Source organism: Serinus canaria, chromosome 7, assembly GCF_022539315.1.
Source record: "Serinus canaria isolate serCan28SL12 chromosome 7, serCan2020, whole genome shotgun sequence".
NCBI lineage: Eukaryota > Metazoa > Chordata > Aves > Passeriformes > Fringillidae > Serinus > Serinus canaria.
The window spans coordinates 27,961,950-27,979,103 of NC_066321.1; the positions used below are offsets into that span (position 1 = coordinate 27,961,950).

The 17,154-nt window shown below is 39.4% G+C and overlaps 1 protein-coding gene across 16 annotated transcripts in view; it reads right to left on the reverse strand.

Moving 5' to 3' along the window:
- The window catches only part of SLC39A10 (solute carrier family 39 member 10), a 336,276-nt gene that overhangs the window by 270,589 nt on the left and 48,533 nt on the right, over window positions 1–17,154 (reverse strand). For 12 of the 16 annotated variants that reach the window (XM_050976782.1, XM_030240267.2, XM_030240254.2 and 9 more), the window contains 6 exons: window positions 11,066–12,145; window positions 9,963–10,164; window positions 5,777–5,946; window positions 4,633–4,851; window positions 3,230–3,350; window positions 1,575–1,943 (listed from right to left, as the gene is read on the reverse strand). In XM_050976782.1, the coding sequence (XP_050832739.1) occupies window positions 1,575–1,943; window positions 3,230–3,350; window positions 4,633–4,851; window positions 5,777–5,946; window positions 9,963–10,164; window positions 11,066–12,145 (2,161 nt within the window). Of the gene's footprint in view, window positions 1–1,574; window positions 1,944–3,229; window positions 3,351–4,632; window positions 4,852–5,776; window positions 5,947–9,962; window positions 10,165–11,065; window positions 12,146–15,929; window positions 16,035–16,520; window positions 16,680–17,154 lie in introns of those variants that run through there. The other 4 variants (XM_030240272.2, XM_018911690.3, XM_018911688.3 and 1 more) reach the window with 4 other exon arrangements.

A 17,154-nucleotide genomic window follows, 5' to 3' on the forward strand; every position in this document is an offset into this window, starting at 1 on the left:
CACAACCGGCCAAAAACATAAAGCGACATAAAGGCAACAAGCTAATAAATAACAACACTTTTAGGAACTCTCCAGTACATGAGGGCAGTTAGGAATGTACATGAGCAAGAGTCTGGCTCTCTCCTTTCCAGCTGGGAAATCCAAACTAATATTTAACCCATGACCTCTCCAGCTCCTTTCTACTTATTTTCAGAGAACATATCAGCAATATTAGTACGCCAGACCTGGGAAATAATAAGGGTAAACATTGCCCTAAATATCTTTCAGTACTTTTGCATAAGCTAATTGAATTCAATCAACTTTAACGTCATACCTTAAATAATTCTGAGATGAGAAAACTGGTATTAAATTTCTGTACTGGAGCAGAGAAAAGCATAAAAAGAGCCTGCAGTGAGCAGTCTAAACAGGCAGCATAAAGCAGAAAGAGAAGACACAATCTGAAGACAGAGAGGAAATTTAACTTTCCTCTGGATTCCTTATAGCTTGATACATTAAAAAGATGAGCATGCTTTTCTAAAATCTACATTTTACCACAAATTCAGCTGTTTGGGCTTGACCCAGAAATATTCAGAAATGGAGTTTCAATACTGTGAAGTTCTCAACAGAAGGTGTGACAATTGTTTTTGGCCTTAAAAGCCATTGTCTAAGTGTCACATGTTTTATGTGAAAATGAAGCAACAAGTTAATTTTTAAGGAGTTTAGTTTCTTTAGAAGTTGTCAGAAGGAAGTGGAGAAACTGTAGTAGATTCCATTGTTAGCCAGAGACCCTGACAAATGCTTATCCCCCATCCTTCAAAATGAGTGTGTTCCTTCTGCCATTTGTACCCTTACTCTTAAGCAGCCACCTTAGTCAAGAATCAAAAGTGTGCACTTCAGTCCTCTCATCATCGTCCTGACTTGTATATCTAAATTAATGTACTTTACAACTCAAATAACATTTAGAGCATTGTGTGACTCCAAGTTGATTTAATAAATCTAATAAAATCTGTTTGGTACTCCCATTTTTATTGCACTTGGCTAGAAATAAATCTATGCCGACCATGAGCCGAAATAATATTTTGTTTAAATTAAAATTAAATTATCCTAAGTAATACTTTTAAAATATTATTTCTGTAACCTGACTCACAGTGCATTTTTATTTGCAAGTACTGTGTAATTCTATGTATTAACAATAATATAAATAGTATTACTATTATTGTTAGTAAATATATTTCTAAATAAGGCTGAAAGGCATTTATTTATAATTCTAAGGCAATGGAGACCCGAACAAGAAAGATGGGTTACTGTGCTCCATAAATCCCAAGGTTTGTCTGCACCAGTCTCTCCTTGGCAGAGATTGTGATTGTCACTGCTACTGATACACTAATTTTAGTGCAAATAGCACAGAATATTAACAAAAGGGAAACTATAACAATTGACAGCCTTTTTATTTCTGCTCTGCAGGAGACTGAACAATGGCAGTAACCACAGGTGCTAACTGGCAGCCTTACCTGTGATTACTGATAAGTCAAATATTAGCAGAGTTACTAAAGGTAAGGAGAAACTGTTGAGAAATACTCAGTGCTTTTGCTTACCGATTGCTAAGCCATCACTAAAGTTGTGAATGCCATCTCCCATAATTACCATCCAAGCAATATTAGCTATCCCAGTATCTTTCAGGTCTTTTCCAGAATGACAGTGGCCATGGGAATGATGGGAATGTTTGTGATGCCAGTGGTGACTGTGTTTTCTAGCTATCATTTTATCTTCGCCATGGCTGTCATACTCGGAATCGTGCAGCTCGTGCTCTTGGGCGCCGTGGGAGACGTCGTTGTGAGAGTGGCGCAGGTTGTTGTCCTCTTCCACAGGCAGGTAGTTTTTGGCAGGGGGCTCCAGCTGCCCATCCAAGTCAGTCAGTTCAGTTTCATTCAGGCGATCTTCAGACAAGACCGAGTCATCTGCTCCTGCATCCAATCAGTTGGGAGAGACACTGAGTTAATTCCTGTTTAACCAGCAAGCACTGCACCCCTGACCTAAGGGTTAACTGCTCTGGGAAAGCAAAAAACAAGTACTCTAACACATCCCACTCCAGCAACTTTGTGGTCAGCATTCAATCCAAAAACTAAGTCTGTCATTGAGACATTTTTTCACAGATTTGCATGTACAACATATAAAAGTCTGGCTGCATCCACAGCACTCAAAGCCAGGTTGAGCCCAGCCTACACTCGTGCCTGTAACTTTGCTACTGACAAAGTCTATGGTTCAACACTGGCAAAGGAGAGTTGCCAGAAAGATGAGAATGTCTTAGATGGGGTCTGAATGGTTTAGGAAACCCTACCTGCTCTGTTGCACATGCCCATGAAGGTCACAGCTCACCCTCCACTGTTATGCAGACATTTCAAATATATGTTCAACCCCTGCACTGCTGAAAACTTTCCATGTTCTGTGTCGGTGCCCCAAATCCCATTTGAGATTGTTTGCCTGGAGAAGGCTGCAGTCTTAACCCTCTCTTCTACAAACTAATCAAATCAAATAAACCTAATTTGTGCAAATACAGATTTGTATAGGTTTTTCATCAACAAATTAATTCTGCAGCCATGCAGGCAACAGAATTGGAAGGTTATGAAGCAAAGCCTTTGCCCTTCTCTCCCCCTGTGAGAAGGGGGATAGAGCATTTCTTCTGGGTACACACAGAAGGAGCATCCACATCCTTCTGTCATGAAGGAACAGCATGCAAAAGTAGTTTTGGATACTTGAGGAGTATTCAGGATACTTGGTTGAATTTATGGAAAGAAACAGATTTTGTTTATCTGTAACTGGTCAGATGCTAGGATCTTTTAAGTGGAAGATATCCCCATTCATTGTGTGGGTGTTCATTTTAGATCTAATATTTGCTAGGGCTGAGCTAGTCAATAACTGCTTAACCAAAACACCAGAAACACACTGAAAACAAACAAACAAGCAAGCAAGCAAACAAACTCCCAAAGACCCACAGCCACCCAAAACATGACTGCTTCAGAAGTCTGAGAACCATCTCTATGGCATATTAGGAAATGTTCAGAGTGCTCTCAGGTCTAAAGAAAACAAAATAAAAAAGATTTAATAGGGAAAAGCTTATTAAGTCTTATTAAAAATGATTTGCATAATAGCAGCAAAACTGTACAAGAGGTTACATGCTACACACCATGCCCCAGTAACCTGCTCCTACTTTGGATCTCCCACTCAGAGAATTCTGACAGTAACTGCCTACCTGCAAGGGGTTTCAGCTGAAGCCAGTCAGCATCTGGTCTGTTATTTAATTTGTGATCAGAAAGTTTCCTTCCAATTGGTGATTCTTCAGTCTGGGGTTTTTTGCACCATTTCTGCTTACTCTGCAACAGAAAACAGGTAACATCTGGTTTGTGACAGGACATTGATGGAAATAACAGGAACTGAAATGCTGTCCAAAAATCTCTTTAAATAGACCAAGTTACTCTCTCTTACCACGTATGACAGAAATATGTTACTTCAGAACATTGATCTTTATAAGGCTCAGCAACAATCCCTATTCCAGTGGGAGTTCTTAGCTACTTACCATGGAATCTCACTCCCAAACACTTACACAGAGATATATTTCACTTCAGTAAGAGGAGATATTCTGACAAGGATTGCTCTTATAGCTCAGAAATGCAGCTATTAGAGTTGTTCAAGAAAGCGAACTTGCAGCAAGAATAGCTCCTCTAATATGTTCAACTTTATTTTTTTGTTTTATATTCCTGTAACTTCCTTGTACTTCCCTTTAAGAAAGTAGCAAGCTTTTCTCTATCTGCAGCCCATAGAGAAGATCCCAAGGACTTCCCAAAGCAGCCTAGGGGACTTAAGAATTTAATTAATCCTAAAGAAGATATGCACAATGTTACAGTTTTCATCCTTTTATCAGAAGATCTAAGAAATGCCCTCTCCAACACAGAAAATCTTTTTGCTGCCTGTCCAGCTCAGACAGCAAGTCTGACATGAAAACAGAGAAGCTGTTTTCAAAGTTTTCACAGTCATTTTAGGAGAAGCAAGCTGGAATTTCACCAAAATAATTTTCTCCTCAAAGCTGAATGACAAAGGCTAAAACTGAATATCTATCCACACTCACACTCCCGAGGGTACCTGCTCTCCCTTTATGTCCCCTACCATAAATACAGAGTGCTCCCAGCACTAAAAATCCAATTATTTCTTGAGAAACAAGTTAAAATTTGACTGGCAATTTACAGAAAGCAGGAGGTCTGAAAATTTTAGCATTTTTCTGATGTGGAAAACCTCTGTTTTCTGGTGTGGTTACCTCTGTTTCACTGGCATTGTTAGGTAAGAGCATACTGCTAAATTTCCTGTCAATTGTCTGACAATTGCTGGTTCTATAAGCAGATCTTTCTTACATAATGCTTTCTCCTGTTTTTGCAAAAAAACCCAGGAAGCTTTAGATGCAGCTTCCTCCATCAGATTTCTACACTGTTTTCCCAAGTTCCCTTGTTGGGAAAAGCAGCTTCTTTAAGAAAGGATCCCTCCCATAACCAGACAGAACACAGAGCAGCAGCAGCAGCAGCACTTGTTCACAGAGCAAACACAATTCCTTAGCACTCACAAGGTAGCTCTAGGGAACGCATTTTGAACAATTTCAGCACCTACCTTTTGTTTATTGTAATGTTTGTACATTCTTATACAATGCTCAATGATGAAGAGAACATAGATGCCTCCAAGAGCCAAGAGCCCTTTGAGCACGGGGTCATTTTCCTCCAGGAAGCCCTCGGCGTGCACCGCGTGCGCGTGGCCGTGCCGGTGCGAGTGCCTGTGCTCGTGCACGTGGCCTTGGCCATGGTGGTGGCTGTGGTTGTGGCCTCCATGGGACTGGTGGGAGAGACAACAGTGACACCACTGGGCCAGAAGAAACAACAGAAACCCCCACTCTTTTTTGCTTTTTCTTCACACTAACACATTTTGCCACATAAGTTTTTAAATAGATTATTCATTACCCTAATCAGTAAAAAAATTCCTCTGGGAATTTTTTTTTTTTTTTGAGGGGGTAGAGAATGTAGCTTCAGATTTTCTCTCATGATGCTGAAAATGGAACTAACACTCAGAAATATCACTAGAAATTATCATTCTTACTGTCCCATTAGCAACCAAGCCTTACGACTTTTTCAACTATTACAGTCAATTACAGCCTAAATTCTGATCTGAAATATGAACTTAAAAAAATCCCTAAAACCATGACCAAAAATGTGCATTTGAATTATACAAAGAAAACATGTAAATATTAGTCTTTGTGCTAAACAACTGAGGTAACAGAATTCTAGAAAACACTTCCCCTTTTATGAATTACAGTACACCATCATGAATTAAAAACTGCTCACCTTCCTTAGGCAATTGCTTGATTCAGTACATGAGAGATTACTTTCTCCCTCAAATATAGCAACCAGGCAGGTTAATCCCCAGGAAATACTTTTAGGTACTGATACACAGCTATCAGTAAAGAAGAGACAGCAATACTGCTAATTTTAAAATACTCTTGTTGGGCTCCTGAGTATTTTACAATAGTGTGACATCAGTTCAACAATGAATATGCAACTACTTTTCCCCACCTTTTTTTTAGAGAAACACATTTCCTTCCTTTCTGTCAACTGAAAGTCTCCAAAAGTGCTGGTGTCCCTCACAACCAAGTCAATGTACAGGTGTATCAGTGCACTTTTCTTTATTGACACTATCAAACAATTCCTCAAAAATTCTGGACTCATTTACAATTAATAATAAAAGGTGAGGAGACCATACTTACATGTGGCAAGAGATGGAGCAGTGCATCTCCACTCATTGTTCCTACAGCCAGAGCTACCAAGAAAGTTAGAAGAAATTTGAAGCACCATTGGTTAATGATGGGAACCAAGATCACACCTAGCAAGGAAAGCAGGCTAATGACGGTGATAGAGATGATACCACAAAACCAGGCTGTGGGAAGAAACGAACACAGAGAGGTTATCAGAACAACACCTGGAAAACTTTGAAGCCTGATTAATGACTTTCAACTATCTCTTAAGAAGGTGACTTTCCTTTAACCTAAGATGTTCATTGAAAAGGTGCTGAAAAATTTAAAGGCAGTACTGAGTCCACAGCAAACCAGAACTACACAGGCTTATTCACAGCACAGTATAATATAGTGAGACATCAGAAGACAGTTAGCTAGAAAGAGCCCAGCAATTCTTCCTATTGTTAGTTGCAGACTTAGCTTCGCAGCCCTTCATGAAACTAAAAACAAAAGGTTTCATACTGGGACAAAACCATCTCTGCCTACTTAACTTACAAGGGTTCTACAAGCACTAATGTGTATGTAACAGTTGTTTTTCATATGGTTCTGATGCAAAACTTTTCTGGATTCTGTATTTCTCTGTGCTTGGAGTCACATGTTTAGTTTGGCACTATTTATTTCACCTGGTACTTTGAAACATACACCTTTATTCATGAGACAACTCAACCTTTGGCAGAGAAACTCTAAAATCGAATTCTACAATAAGAGCTTGAACAGCTGAAAGCAACTTGCTACCACCAAATAGCAGCATTTATTTTTTTCTGAGAATCTTTACTGTTGCCATTAGAAGAAATAGTGATAATGGGATGTGGTACACCCAACATATTCCTGTAAATGAGTGAAGATGTGAAAATTTCTACATGACACTGAAAAGAAGGAATTACAGAAGAAACAGATCCTATAAACAAGGAAACATGGCTCTTTCAGTCAGCATCTCACTCTAATAAAGTATTTTCTTTAAGTTTTAGTACAAAGGCTTTGATTTTCTTCCACAGGGTTTTTCCTAGCTCCACTTATAATCAAAAATGTCTGTGTACTATATTTTGAAAACTTCAAGATAAGTTACAGCTGCTGACTCAGAATCCCTAACATTTCCACATTTCAATCTGACTTTCCTGAGGGTTCATAAGTAGGGGAAAACATCCTGGAAAATGGGGCAGGGTATGTGTGAGAGGAGAAGAAAAGAGGAACAAGGATGTTGTAGTTGTTCAGTGTTAACATGAGGGTGAAACACCCCAAGAATTCAGTCTGTACCAAACCCACTATGGAGCAGATTTATACGACTTTGCCAGCACAAGTCTGGCTGCTGCAGGCTCGGTCTGGTTCAACACCAAAGCTCACAACATCTGCTGCTTTCAATTTTATTCTGGGATATTCATTCTTATTAAGTCTGTGGCTGTCATCCCACAACACTGTATAAAAGGAAACAATCCAGCTGAAATGCAAGGGGTACAAGACCACATCTACTGGCAGAAAATGACTGGAAAAAGCTTTAGCCAGTATGAGGTGTGCACTGACAGACATGAGCACTGAGACCATAGAAAGAGAGAGCTGTTGGTAAGGCAATCTGCTGTCAGATGAGGAACTGAAAAACTGAGGTTGGAAAACAGGAATACAAAAGTAGGTCTAAAGCTGAAGCAGGACCATGATGACCAAGATACTGCCACAAGTATCACCTAGACTGATCCCCAGAGCACTTCAGCCATGTATCCTGGACCAAGAGGCTGTGCTGAAAACCCAGCATATGTGGAGCTGTCCCTCAGTGCTCAATCAAGCACACATGCACAAGCAGCCCAAATAAAAATGACACAGCCTTTGGGCAGGACACAAGGTGGGCACACGGGTGTTCAGTGCCAGGGTAGATGATCAACAGCCTTACATGGAGAAAAATGGAAAGGCTCAAGTTCCATCTATCACAGCAGGTTTGGCAGATATACCTCTGAGGGGCTGGAATACTCCTGTGGATGACACAGGACCTAAACACAGCATCATGATTAAGATAAAGCACATGAGATTAGAACACGGGATCTATGCCCCTCTCGGAGCGAGCCCCAGGGAGCACAGGCAGAGTTACAGCTTCTACTGATCTGAGACACTTCTCTAAGCCATCTCCACCTTTAAACTGAATGCTCCCTGTCTACTTCTGTGACTTCTACTGCCTTCATTCATTAGCAGGGTGTGCCTTTCCTTTTCAGTTGTTTAGGGGCCTCAGTAGTGACAATGCCCCCTCTTCCAGCAGGTACACTGTGAAATCTCAGTTCTGTGGATAAGCCCTTGAAAGTCCCCCATTAGAAAATGTCACAGAACTATCTGTAAGTTACAGGAAGAAAACCCAACATGGCTTCAGAAGTTTTTGGCCATCAGTTAATTAAATTATCTTGCTTTAGAAAACCACAGTTAGGAAAGGTAATGGAAACCTCACAGGCTGGTATCAATGAACAGAAGCAACACAGGCCTGTTAAGATTGATTGAAAGCTTTAACTAAAACTAAACCACAGAAAGCTCATGTTTAAAAGTGACTGTATCCTCCTAACTTTGGTGAATACTTCTATCTAAAACTGTTTATATTAGCTTAGGTGGGCACATGCTTTCATTTCAGTACAGTCCTACAACCTACAGGTTAAGTTACTCTGTGACTGACATTTGCCTTACACCTCCCACAGTCCCCCACATTTCAATAAGGACTTGTTATTTTTTGATTCACTTCCTTACATAAGAAGGAACAATTATTATTATGTCAACTGAAATCTTGCTGTAATTAATACAAGAGAATACAGGAAAGTGTTATGAAGAATGATTTATCATTATCTAATCAAGCTGACTTGTTCTACAGGTTACTGTTTGAGAGCCAAATCAATGAGTTAGAACCCAAATTTCTACAGCTAACTGGCAAAAGTGTTATTTATACTCAAGGTATCAGATGCCATAAAACATGTTAAATGTTCACAATAAGCTTCACTAATTTTGCAGATTAAGTCTTTTAAAATGTTAAAGATCTCCAAGCTTAGTTATTAATGAACTCCCTTTCTCATTACAGAAAAATAAAAGGCAATCTTTTAAAAAGAAGCACTCATCTGTAGAAGCTTCCCAATTAAACTGGTCCAAAGCATGTGCAACATGACAGTTTTGTACAGGGTTTCAACATTTTAATTGGCAGAAAATGCTTAGAGTTGCTCTAGCAATGCTCTTGGTAATCAGGCAGGGGTCAGCTCTTACTACACTGAGAGCACAGCACAAAGCAATTTGCTGTCATACAAAACACCCACTGTATCTGCTCTACAGCTATCTCTGAGCAGCTAACAAGACAGCAGATGTGTCACTAGAGAAGATTTATCTATAAGAAGTTAATTATTTTAATGACTCTGCAACTGTTAAGAAAGATTACCAGCAATGCATCCTTCCCAACAGTTATTAACATCTATGAGAATGCAGCTATTTCAACCTTTATTTCCAATGATGCTAATATGCACTTATGTACTAATCAAGCTTCACATTACCAACACTTTCATTTTCAAAATACAGACATTATATCTAAGATTTTTTAGAATTTTTAAGATTTTTTAGATTTTTAATATTTTAATGCAATAAACATCAACAATTCAATTATAATTTGTGAAAGATAGCAGTGGCAAACATGTATTTGAAAAGTACATTCAGTTATGAACTAACAACAGTGAATTCTACCCTTAAAGTAACTGCTTTAACAGTAGCAAAAATATTTTAACTTAGAACTATGGTGATGAGATAAGAAGTCTACTCAGTTTTACTCAAGGTACACACAAAAAAATTAAAACTGGCAACAGAAGATTTTGATGGAACACTTCTCATGTGCTTAGAGAGAAATAGTCAGAAAAGGGAAGTATCAGAAATGACAATTTAAATGCTCTTGTACTTGCTTATGCCTATTTTTTAAGTTCACCAAAAATTATGCATGTCAATTCTACAGACCTGTATCACTGCAAAAATATAAAAATAGTAAGACCTAAACTCTTATTTTCCAGTGAATGAACTGTGATGATAGTGTTGTTCTCTATTCCTGAATTAACAGGTCCAGGTCAATTTTATTAAGAAATTCAGTGCCAAAGTAACACTGCAACTTTCCAACTCTGAGATAAACATATGGACTACCTCAGTCCCACTAAGAAAAAAAGACACCTACCTGATGCACCTGTTTTATCTTTATTCTCAACTGATGCATTTTTATTTCTTGCAAGATCTTCCAGCTCATCATAATGTACAATACAAAGCCTTCTCTCAATCTGGTAGAGCAAAGCAGGACAGATGTACACGAAGAGCTCAGGAGATATTAGGGAGCTGGCTTCCACACCATAGTACCGCAGCAGCTGTGTAGCATTTAAGCACTGCAAGCAAATTGTACAAACAAATTAAATATAAAAGCATCTATTTTCATGTAGGGAAAATGCAGGATATTATTTGAGAACACAAACAAAGCAGAAACTTTGGTCCAAATGTTCCACCAGTGCTAAAACCTGTCTTAAACTGATCTAAGCGGCTGAGAGAAAGAAATAGTAAAAATATCTGCACTGCACACTCGAGTCTCCCAACACCTACATAACTTTTGATAAATGTCACTGAAAAGCAGTTTCCATATTCTTCACACAGTACAAGCAATGAAGAAAAAGCAACAGGTGAAGAGTGGAAAAATGTAAATCCAAAATAGGTTTTTCAACACTTCTGTTTACCTACCAGTCTTCCGTGTTTTGAGTTTCACGTTTTAATACAGCTTGAAACCTTGAACTCAGAACTCCCTCCATTCTTCGAGTTTAAAATTATGACTTTACAAGGTCCTGCATCTCTAGTTTACTGTAAGGGGAAGGGGTTTATGGTGCTGGCAGAACTAATGGATGCTGAATGACAAAACAAAAGAGCTTCCACTGAGCACAGTGCTACTGAAGTTATACCTGCAATTGCTTCTAAATCTCTCAGGACAAAGGTATCAGAAGTGTGCAAAAAAAGATGCAGGTATTTTAGGAAAGAGTGTCTGGGTAGTTTTCAAAAATGTTACTGATCTCAGATTCAGAAAGAAGTCCAAAAAAAGTGTGTGTAGTGGCACTATACTGAAATACTGGGAAGGGAAAAACCTCTCCTGTAAGCAGGGTACCTCAGAAGGCTTTACAGATCAAACTCATACACTGTATTACAGTATAGTCCCAAACATGCCTGTTATTTGTGGGTATGCACCTTCAGTTATCATGTGACAGCACTGAAAGTCAACTTACCAGCTCTCCATTTCACACTCACCTCTTCATGCTTGTGCTCATCCTCGCTGTGATCCTTGTGCCCGCGTGCTGCAGGCAGAGCGTGTTTCCTCACGCTGATCTGCTTGTGCGAGGCCTCTCGCTTGCTGGTGTGGCGGTGCCCGGTGGCAGTGCCCACGCTGCCGTCCTGGTGGCCGTGGCCGGCAGAGCGGTCCCCGCCGTGCTCGTGGTGGTGCACGTGCAAGTGAGAGGAGGCGTCGTGCACGTGGTCGTGTTTGTGAACGCGGTTGTGCTCGTACTGATCGCCGGCGTCGTGCTCCGGGGCGTAATCCCACGTGGCGTCTCCCGACGTCTCGCTGATTTTCTTCTGCTTCTTCTTCTGTTTGCGCTGTTTCCGTTCCGGCTGCTCCTGCGTGGTGTTGGTCTCCGTGGCGGGCTCGTGGCTCTGCTCGGCGGGCTCGCCGTGGCCGACGGCGTCGTTGCGCGAGTGGCGCGTGCCGTTGTGCTCGTGCCGGTGCGCGCGCGGGTGGTGGTGGTGGTGGTGGTGCCGGCGGCTCTGGTTGTGAACGTGCTTGCCCTCCTCCTTCACCGAGGGCACCGCCGCGTCTCTCTCGGGGTCGCATTTGTGATTTCTCCTTGCAGACACACCGGCCGTGGTCTGGTTTTCTGAATCTGAATGGCTGTGAGCATGGTTATGAGGATGAAAATGCTTTCCTTCCTGTACTTCCAAAGCATACAAGTGAGAAACATGATCGTGGCCAATATCATCATGATTTATCATCACTACTTTTACCTCTCCCAAACCAAGGCTTATTAACAGTTTTTCCAGGCCAAAAAAAGATAATCTTCCATTTTCACCATAGCGATCAAAAATCTTTTCAATGTAGTATTTTTGTTCATTTTCTGCTTCCAACGTTGAAAATTTACTGGGCATAGATTCTGTTCCTCCATTCTGGAAGTATGATTCATTTGAGATCTGATAGTCATTATGGTCGTGCACACGATCCTTTTTGGGACCATTGTTGTGTCCGTCTCCATGGCAATGATTGCACTGATGAAAAATAAATGTCAGCAAACAAATGATGCAAAATTTTGTGTGCATGTGTACCTTCATCTCTGTTTCCTACAAGAAACACAAAGGGATGCACTTAGCTGCAAAGTAATCTCAATGTCAATTTATATGGTCTGTCAGTTTGGTACTTATGCCAACTGAATCACTCACAAAGCTTTTTAGATATTGGCATAAAAGAATGGCAATTGCAGCGCTTTTACTGTAGAAATTGTATTAATGTACTTTTCTTATAACACTGAGACAGACTGTGTATTTTAGAGATGTGGTTTTACAAACCATACTGACAGGAGGTGATGATAAGAAAAAGATTAACAACATTTACAGTCAGTCATATCAGAATATTTTTGTGCATATTTCCAGAGGCATCTATACTTATGATAACCTATAATATTGAAAATCTTGATAAAACGTAAGCTACAAAAGAATGAAAATTATTTTAAAATAACAATGCTGTATTTTCCTCTTCACAGGGGTGACAGGCAGGTAATCCAGCTGAAAACCCACACACCATTTGCTCTCTTTTTGTGCTGCTGAAGTGCCTCCACTAAACACACACTGCACAATTCCCTGCTTTGAAATTACCCATTATCAATGTACAAATAAGTTGCCATTAACTAACTTCAATGTATTGCTCATATGTTCATATTTTTAGTAATTTTCACTTACATTGGTTTACTGACTTCAAAGATCTATGTGGACAGCGATTTAAAAGTAGGGTTATATGGAAAACATCTGCTCATGCAACTCAAAAAATACTGCTTATGCTGACAACTGTTGAGCTGAAAGCAGTTAGTGCTGATTTTTAGAAATTATATCGAGACAATATGGTTTTCAATTTAGTGTTACATGTAGAAAACTTACAATTCAACACCAGGTTATGAAGGAGACACTGCAAAAGCTTATCTTGTGTTCAGAATTGAAAACAAGTCACCATTTTACACTGCAGCAAATGCAGGAATGTAAGGGGACAGGACACAGGCCAGCTGTGCTTTAAGCTCTTACCACTGCCAGTGGTTTTAGTTCCTGATGTGCACCTTGACTCAAGCTGCCACTGGCCCTACATTCCCAGACACAAGTGATGACCTGCATCCCAAAGTGCCACTGACTCTCACAGGAGACAGGAGAAATTTGGTTGTCCTTCCCAAGCCCCCCACAGCTGCTCACTAAAATGTGCTTTGTGAAACCGGCCAGGAAAGTGCTCTGCAGCAAACTAGAAACATTTGAAGTCCATCTTACTTTCTCAAAATATCTATTGGAAGCTCCTATACTTGTAACAGGTCGGCAGAGAAAAGGAAGGAGCTGCCTTTTAAGGACTTTATATGGCAAATAAATGTGTCAATACAGAAGACTGGGGAAAGACCTTTCTCTTGTTAATCTCTACAAATCCAAAATATGAAAATGCACTTTTTCACTGGAGCTTCAAAAACTTACAAATTTATTTTAAAAAGCAAAACCCTCTTTTGCAATGCTATCCCATTTAAAAATATAAGCCCAGAAGAATATCTGGGCTTATGTTTTTAAATGTAAAATGTAGGCATCTGCATCAAAATTGATTCCATGGATGTCAGATAGGTCAATGGCTACTCATTGTACATTAGTGGCTTATTTTTGTAAACAACTGGTCAATTATCAGTCTGGAATAACCATAGTTTATCTCATCTCCAGTTCAATCCCCTACATTCCCGTTACTGATTTCAGGGCTGTGATAAACTTTTTCAAGTAGTTCAGTATGTAAATTCATCCCCAAAATTTACTGAAATATTATTTTCATATATTAATATCTATATAAAGTAATACTACTTTTGTAGGTAAGAAACCTTTTCTCCCCCTTTGCCACATAATGGTAATATAATCAGAACAAGCAAAGTTAAATTATTCTCATTTAAACAAGCATGATCCAGACTAAAATATCTCTACAAGGAAATTCATGACTAAAGCATGCTCATAATCCTTTTCACAACCTCATGATCTTTTCCATGTGACTGTCTCATACAATGCTACTAATACATTACTTGGAAACTTTAGTCATGCATCCCTAATTGTGGTGTTTAGCTTTGAATGGTACCTTTTCTCCATGCCCTAGTGGTTAAAATAGTTTGTAACCTATGACTGTGATTCCTTGCTGAAAAACAAGAGCTGAGCAGTCTCAGAGCAGTTCCAAAATCAATTACTTGTCTGTTTTCAGTTAAAACAGTAATAATCCTAGCACAGTATTTTTGGTCATCTATTGTATAATATTCTGTATCTTCCATTGCAAATCTTGCTATGGAAGAGATACCTAAAAAACAAATAAAAAGCTACCAAAAGAACAACCAGAAAGAATTAATTCTATTTACACGAGATTCATTATTCTCCAGGCAACTGTAAATACCTGTCATGTTTAACCTGTCAGGCAGTACTCATGTGTATAATACTGGAAAGCTGAAGTCCAAGTTCTACACACTTCAGTGGCACAAAATTGTGTATAGCTGATCTCATTATAGGAACATTAAAGACTCTCAAATCCCCCAAGAGAATATGCAAGGGCAGCCTGAGGACAAGGCTACACCAAAGCTGAAAATGACTCTGCCTATTGCTGCTGTCAGCCTTTGCCTAATTCTGTTCACTGTTAGATTCCCTGCTGCCTGCCCTCCACAGCTGTGAGGGGTAGACAGAGGGGAAGATAGCTCTGAGCTGTGCCTCAGTGAGAAATATTGCACCCCTAAAGGGCAGGGCTCAACTAACAGCACCTGCTGCACCTCCCTGAGCTGCAGGGAGACAAGCAGAGTCCTTCTGACACCTCAGGCAGCAGGACAACCCCCATCCCCAGACAAGCTCCACAATTAGAACATGTACATTTGCAGGGAGGCAAAGATCAAGTGTGTCCCAGCAGAGGGCATTTCAGGAAGGCACACGATGCTGCCCAGGGCACCCATCCCCTCCCCACATAGCAGTGCAAAAGACCATCCCAGCAAATGGAGAACCGACTGAACTTCCACACACACAGAGGCTTCAGGGGAAAGCACCTGGGCAGGGCAAAAGCACAGCTGTCTTTTCTGCATGGAAAACAGCACATCTCCCTGCAAACCACTGTCTGCCTAGGGTGTTTCAACTACTTAAGCAAAGGCACCTGTGATCAGCTGGGTTTGCTTTTGTTTCTTTAAAAACCTTTCTTTCATTGAATGTCCCTTGGATTTCTGAAATTTATCCACAGTGCTTACTATCTATTTCAACTGTTCTTTTTATAGAGCACTTTATGCCTTAAAGCCTGGAATATCATTTGTGGGGACATCTTTGTTTATTTATCACTGACTGTTTCACTGAGACCAGAAAACTAGTTTAAGAGTTAGGTTTTACTTTGAAACAACATACTTGGATTCAAATAATGTAGTCATACAAAATTCAAACTCAAATGAAAGCCACATCTGTTATCCCAGCACTTGCAGCCCACGCAGTACAGCATTTTTTCTATGTACAATGCTGACAAGAATATTTTAGGTGCCCAACTTTCTTCCCCCAACCCTTTTTGTTGTGTACTCCCAACAATTTTAATAACCTGAAATATTTGTAATATAAATGCACTGATTTCTTCCCTTCCCACGCTCCTTCCCAAGTAATTTCAGTTTCACTCCCTTGTTATTCAACTTTCTTATCCTTGTTTTCTCTGAACAATGTTCTGCTCATCTACGAAAAACATCTTTGACTCTTCTCAGTTACTCAGCTTGGATGCCACGAGAGTAAAGTGCCTTAGCAAGATTTCCTAACACCTACAAGTTCCACACCAAACAAATGCTCCAGCTAAGGCAAGAGAGAAGCCAGAGAGGTGCTAAAAATAAGGACAAAGCAATATTCTTACCAAACTATGGCACTTTCACTGTGAGGCAGGGCAAGTTCAGCACTTGTGTAATTCATTTCTATTAGGAGTTTCTCTGAGTAACAGCTCTATGAGAAATGCTAATTTCTTAAAAAGAGAAATATTACTTGAAATAATTATTGACTACACAAAGACAGTTTTTCTTACAAGTTCTAGAAATTTAACTGCTTTTCTATACTGCAGGTATTCAATCCAATGTATGTGCAGGAGACATGTATGCAGCTTCCCTCTCATCCTGAACTGTGCAATACTTCATAAAAATATTCAGTTAAAAAAAAGGCTGGATTCTGAAAATCCAAATGAACCTACTCTACATTTTTCAAATTTAACATTTTTAACAAATACTAGAATACAAAATCCTAATGATCTAACACACATTTTTAAGGTAAGGTTTTTTTTTTTATTAATGTGAAAGTAATATATTGTTGTTACTAAAATACATTTTAAGAAAGCCATAAACACATTTTAACTAAATAATAACAATCTGTTTTCGTTTTATCAGTCTTAAGCCACAGTAGCTTCTGCTAATGGAAACAGGAAAACATGCTATGGATCAATAAAGTTAAAATTAACCATTTCTAAACTTCAGTTCTCACCCATCTCCTGCACTTTCTTCCTTCTTCAATTTCAGTGAAACAGGTTTGTGGATTTCAGTGAAACAGGTTTGTGGATTTCAGTGAACCTCATTCATTTGAAAACCTATAGCCTGGTAGGAGGGGCACTTTGTGAGAACAGACTATTAACTAACTGATCCAAGCCCTGTTTGCCAAGTTAATACCAGATAAGACTTGCAGAGTACAGAAAGCATTTATGCATAACTGAACACACCATGAATACTTCCTAAAAATCTGAACTGTGAAATATTTGAAAAGCCAAGTCCCAAGCATAATAAAATGATCTTGAAGTAATACAGTAGCAATCTACCAGCTCAGTTATCCAGAAAAGAGCATTTATTCTGAACATTAAAAAACTGGAGAGCCTTCTTCAAAGGGTCAGGTATTTGTAAGAAATTGCTGAGTACGGGATCTTTCTCAGAGCTCAAGATAATATAAAAACTTCAGAATACTTGGAAGTTCTGTAAGTACTAGTTCTGCTCACCAAGAATTAATTTGCAGTCTTTCATATATATACTGGATGTAGTCCATGAAACACCTATTAATGCACAGAATTTATAACAGAGCCAATTTGCTTTTGTGCCAATATTCTG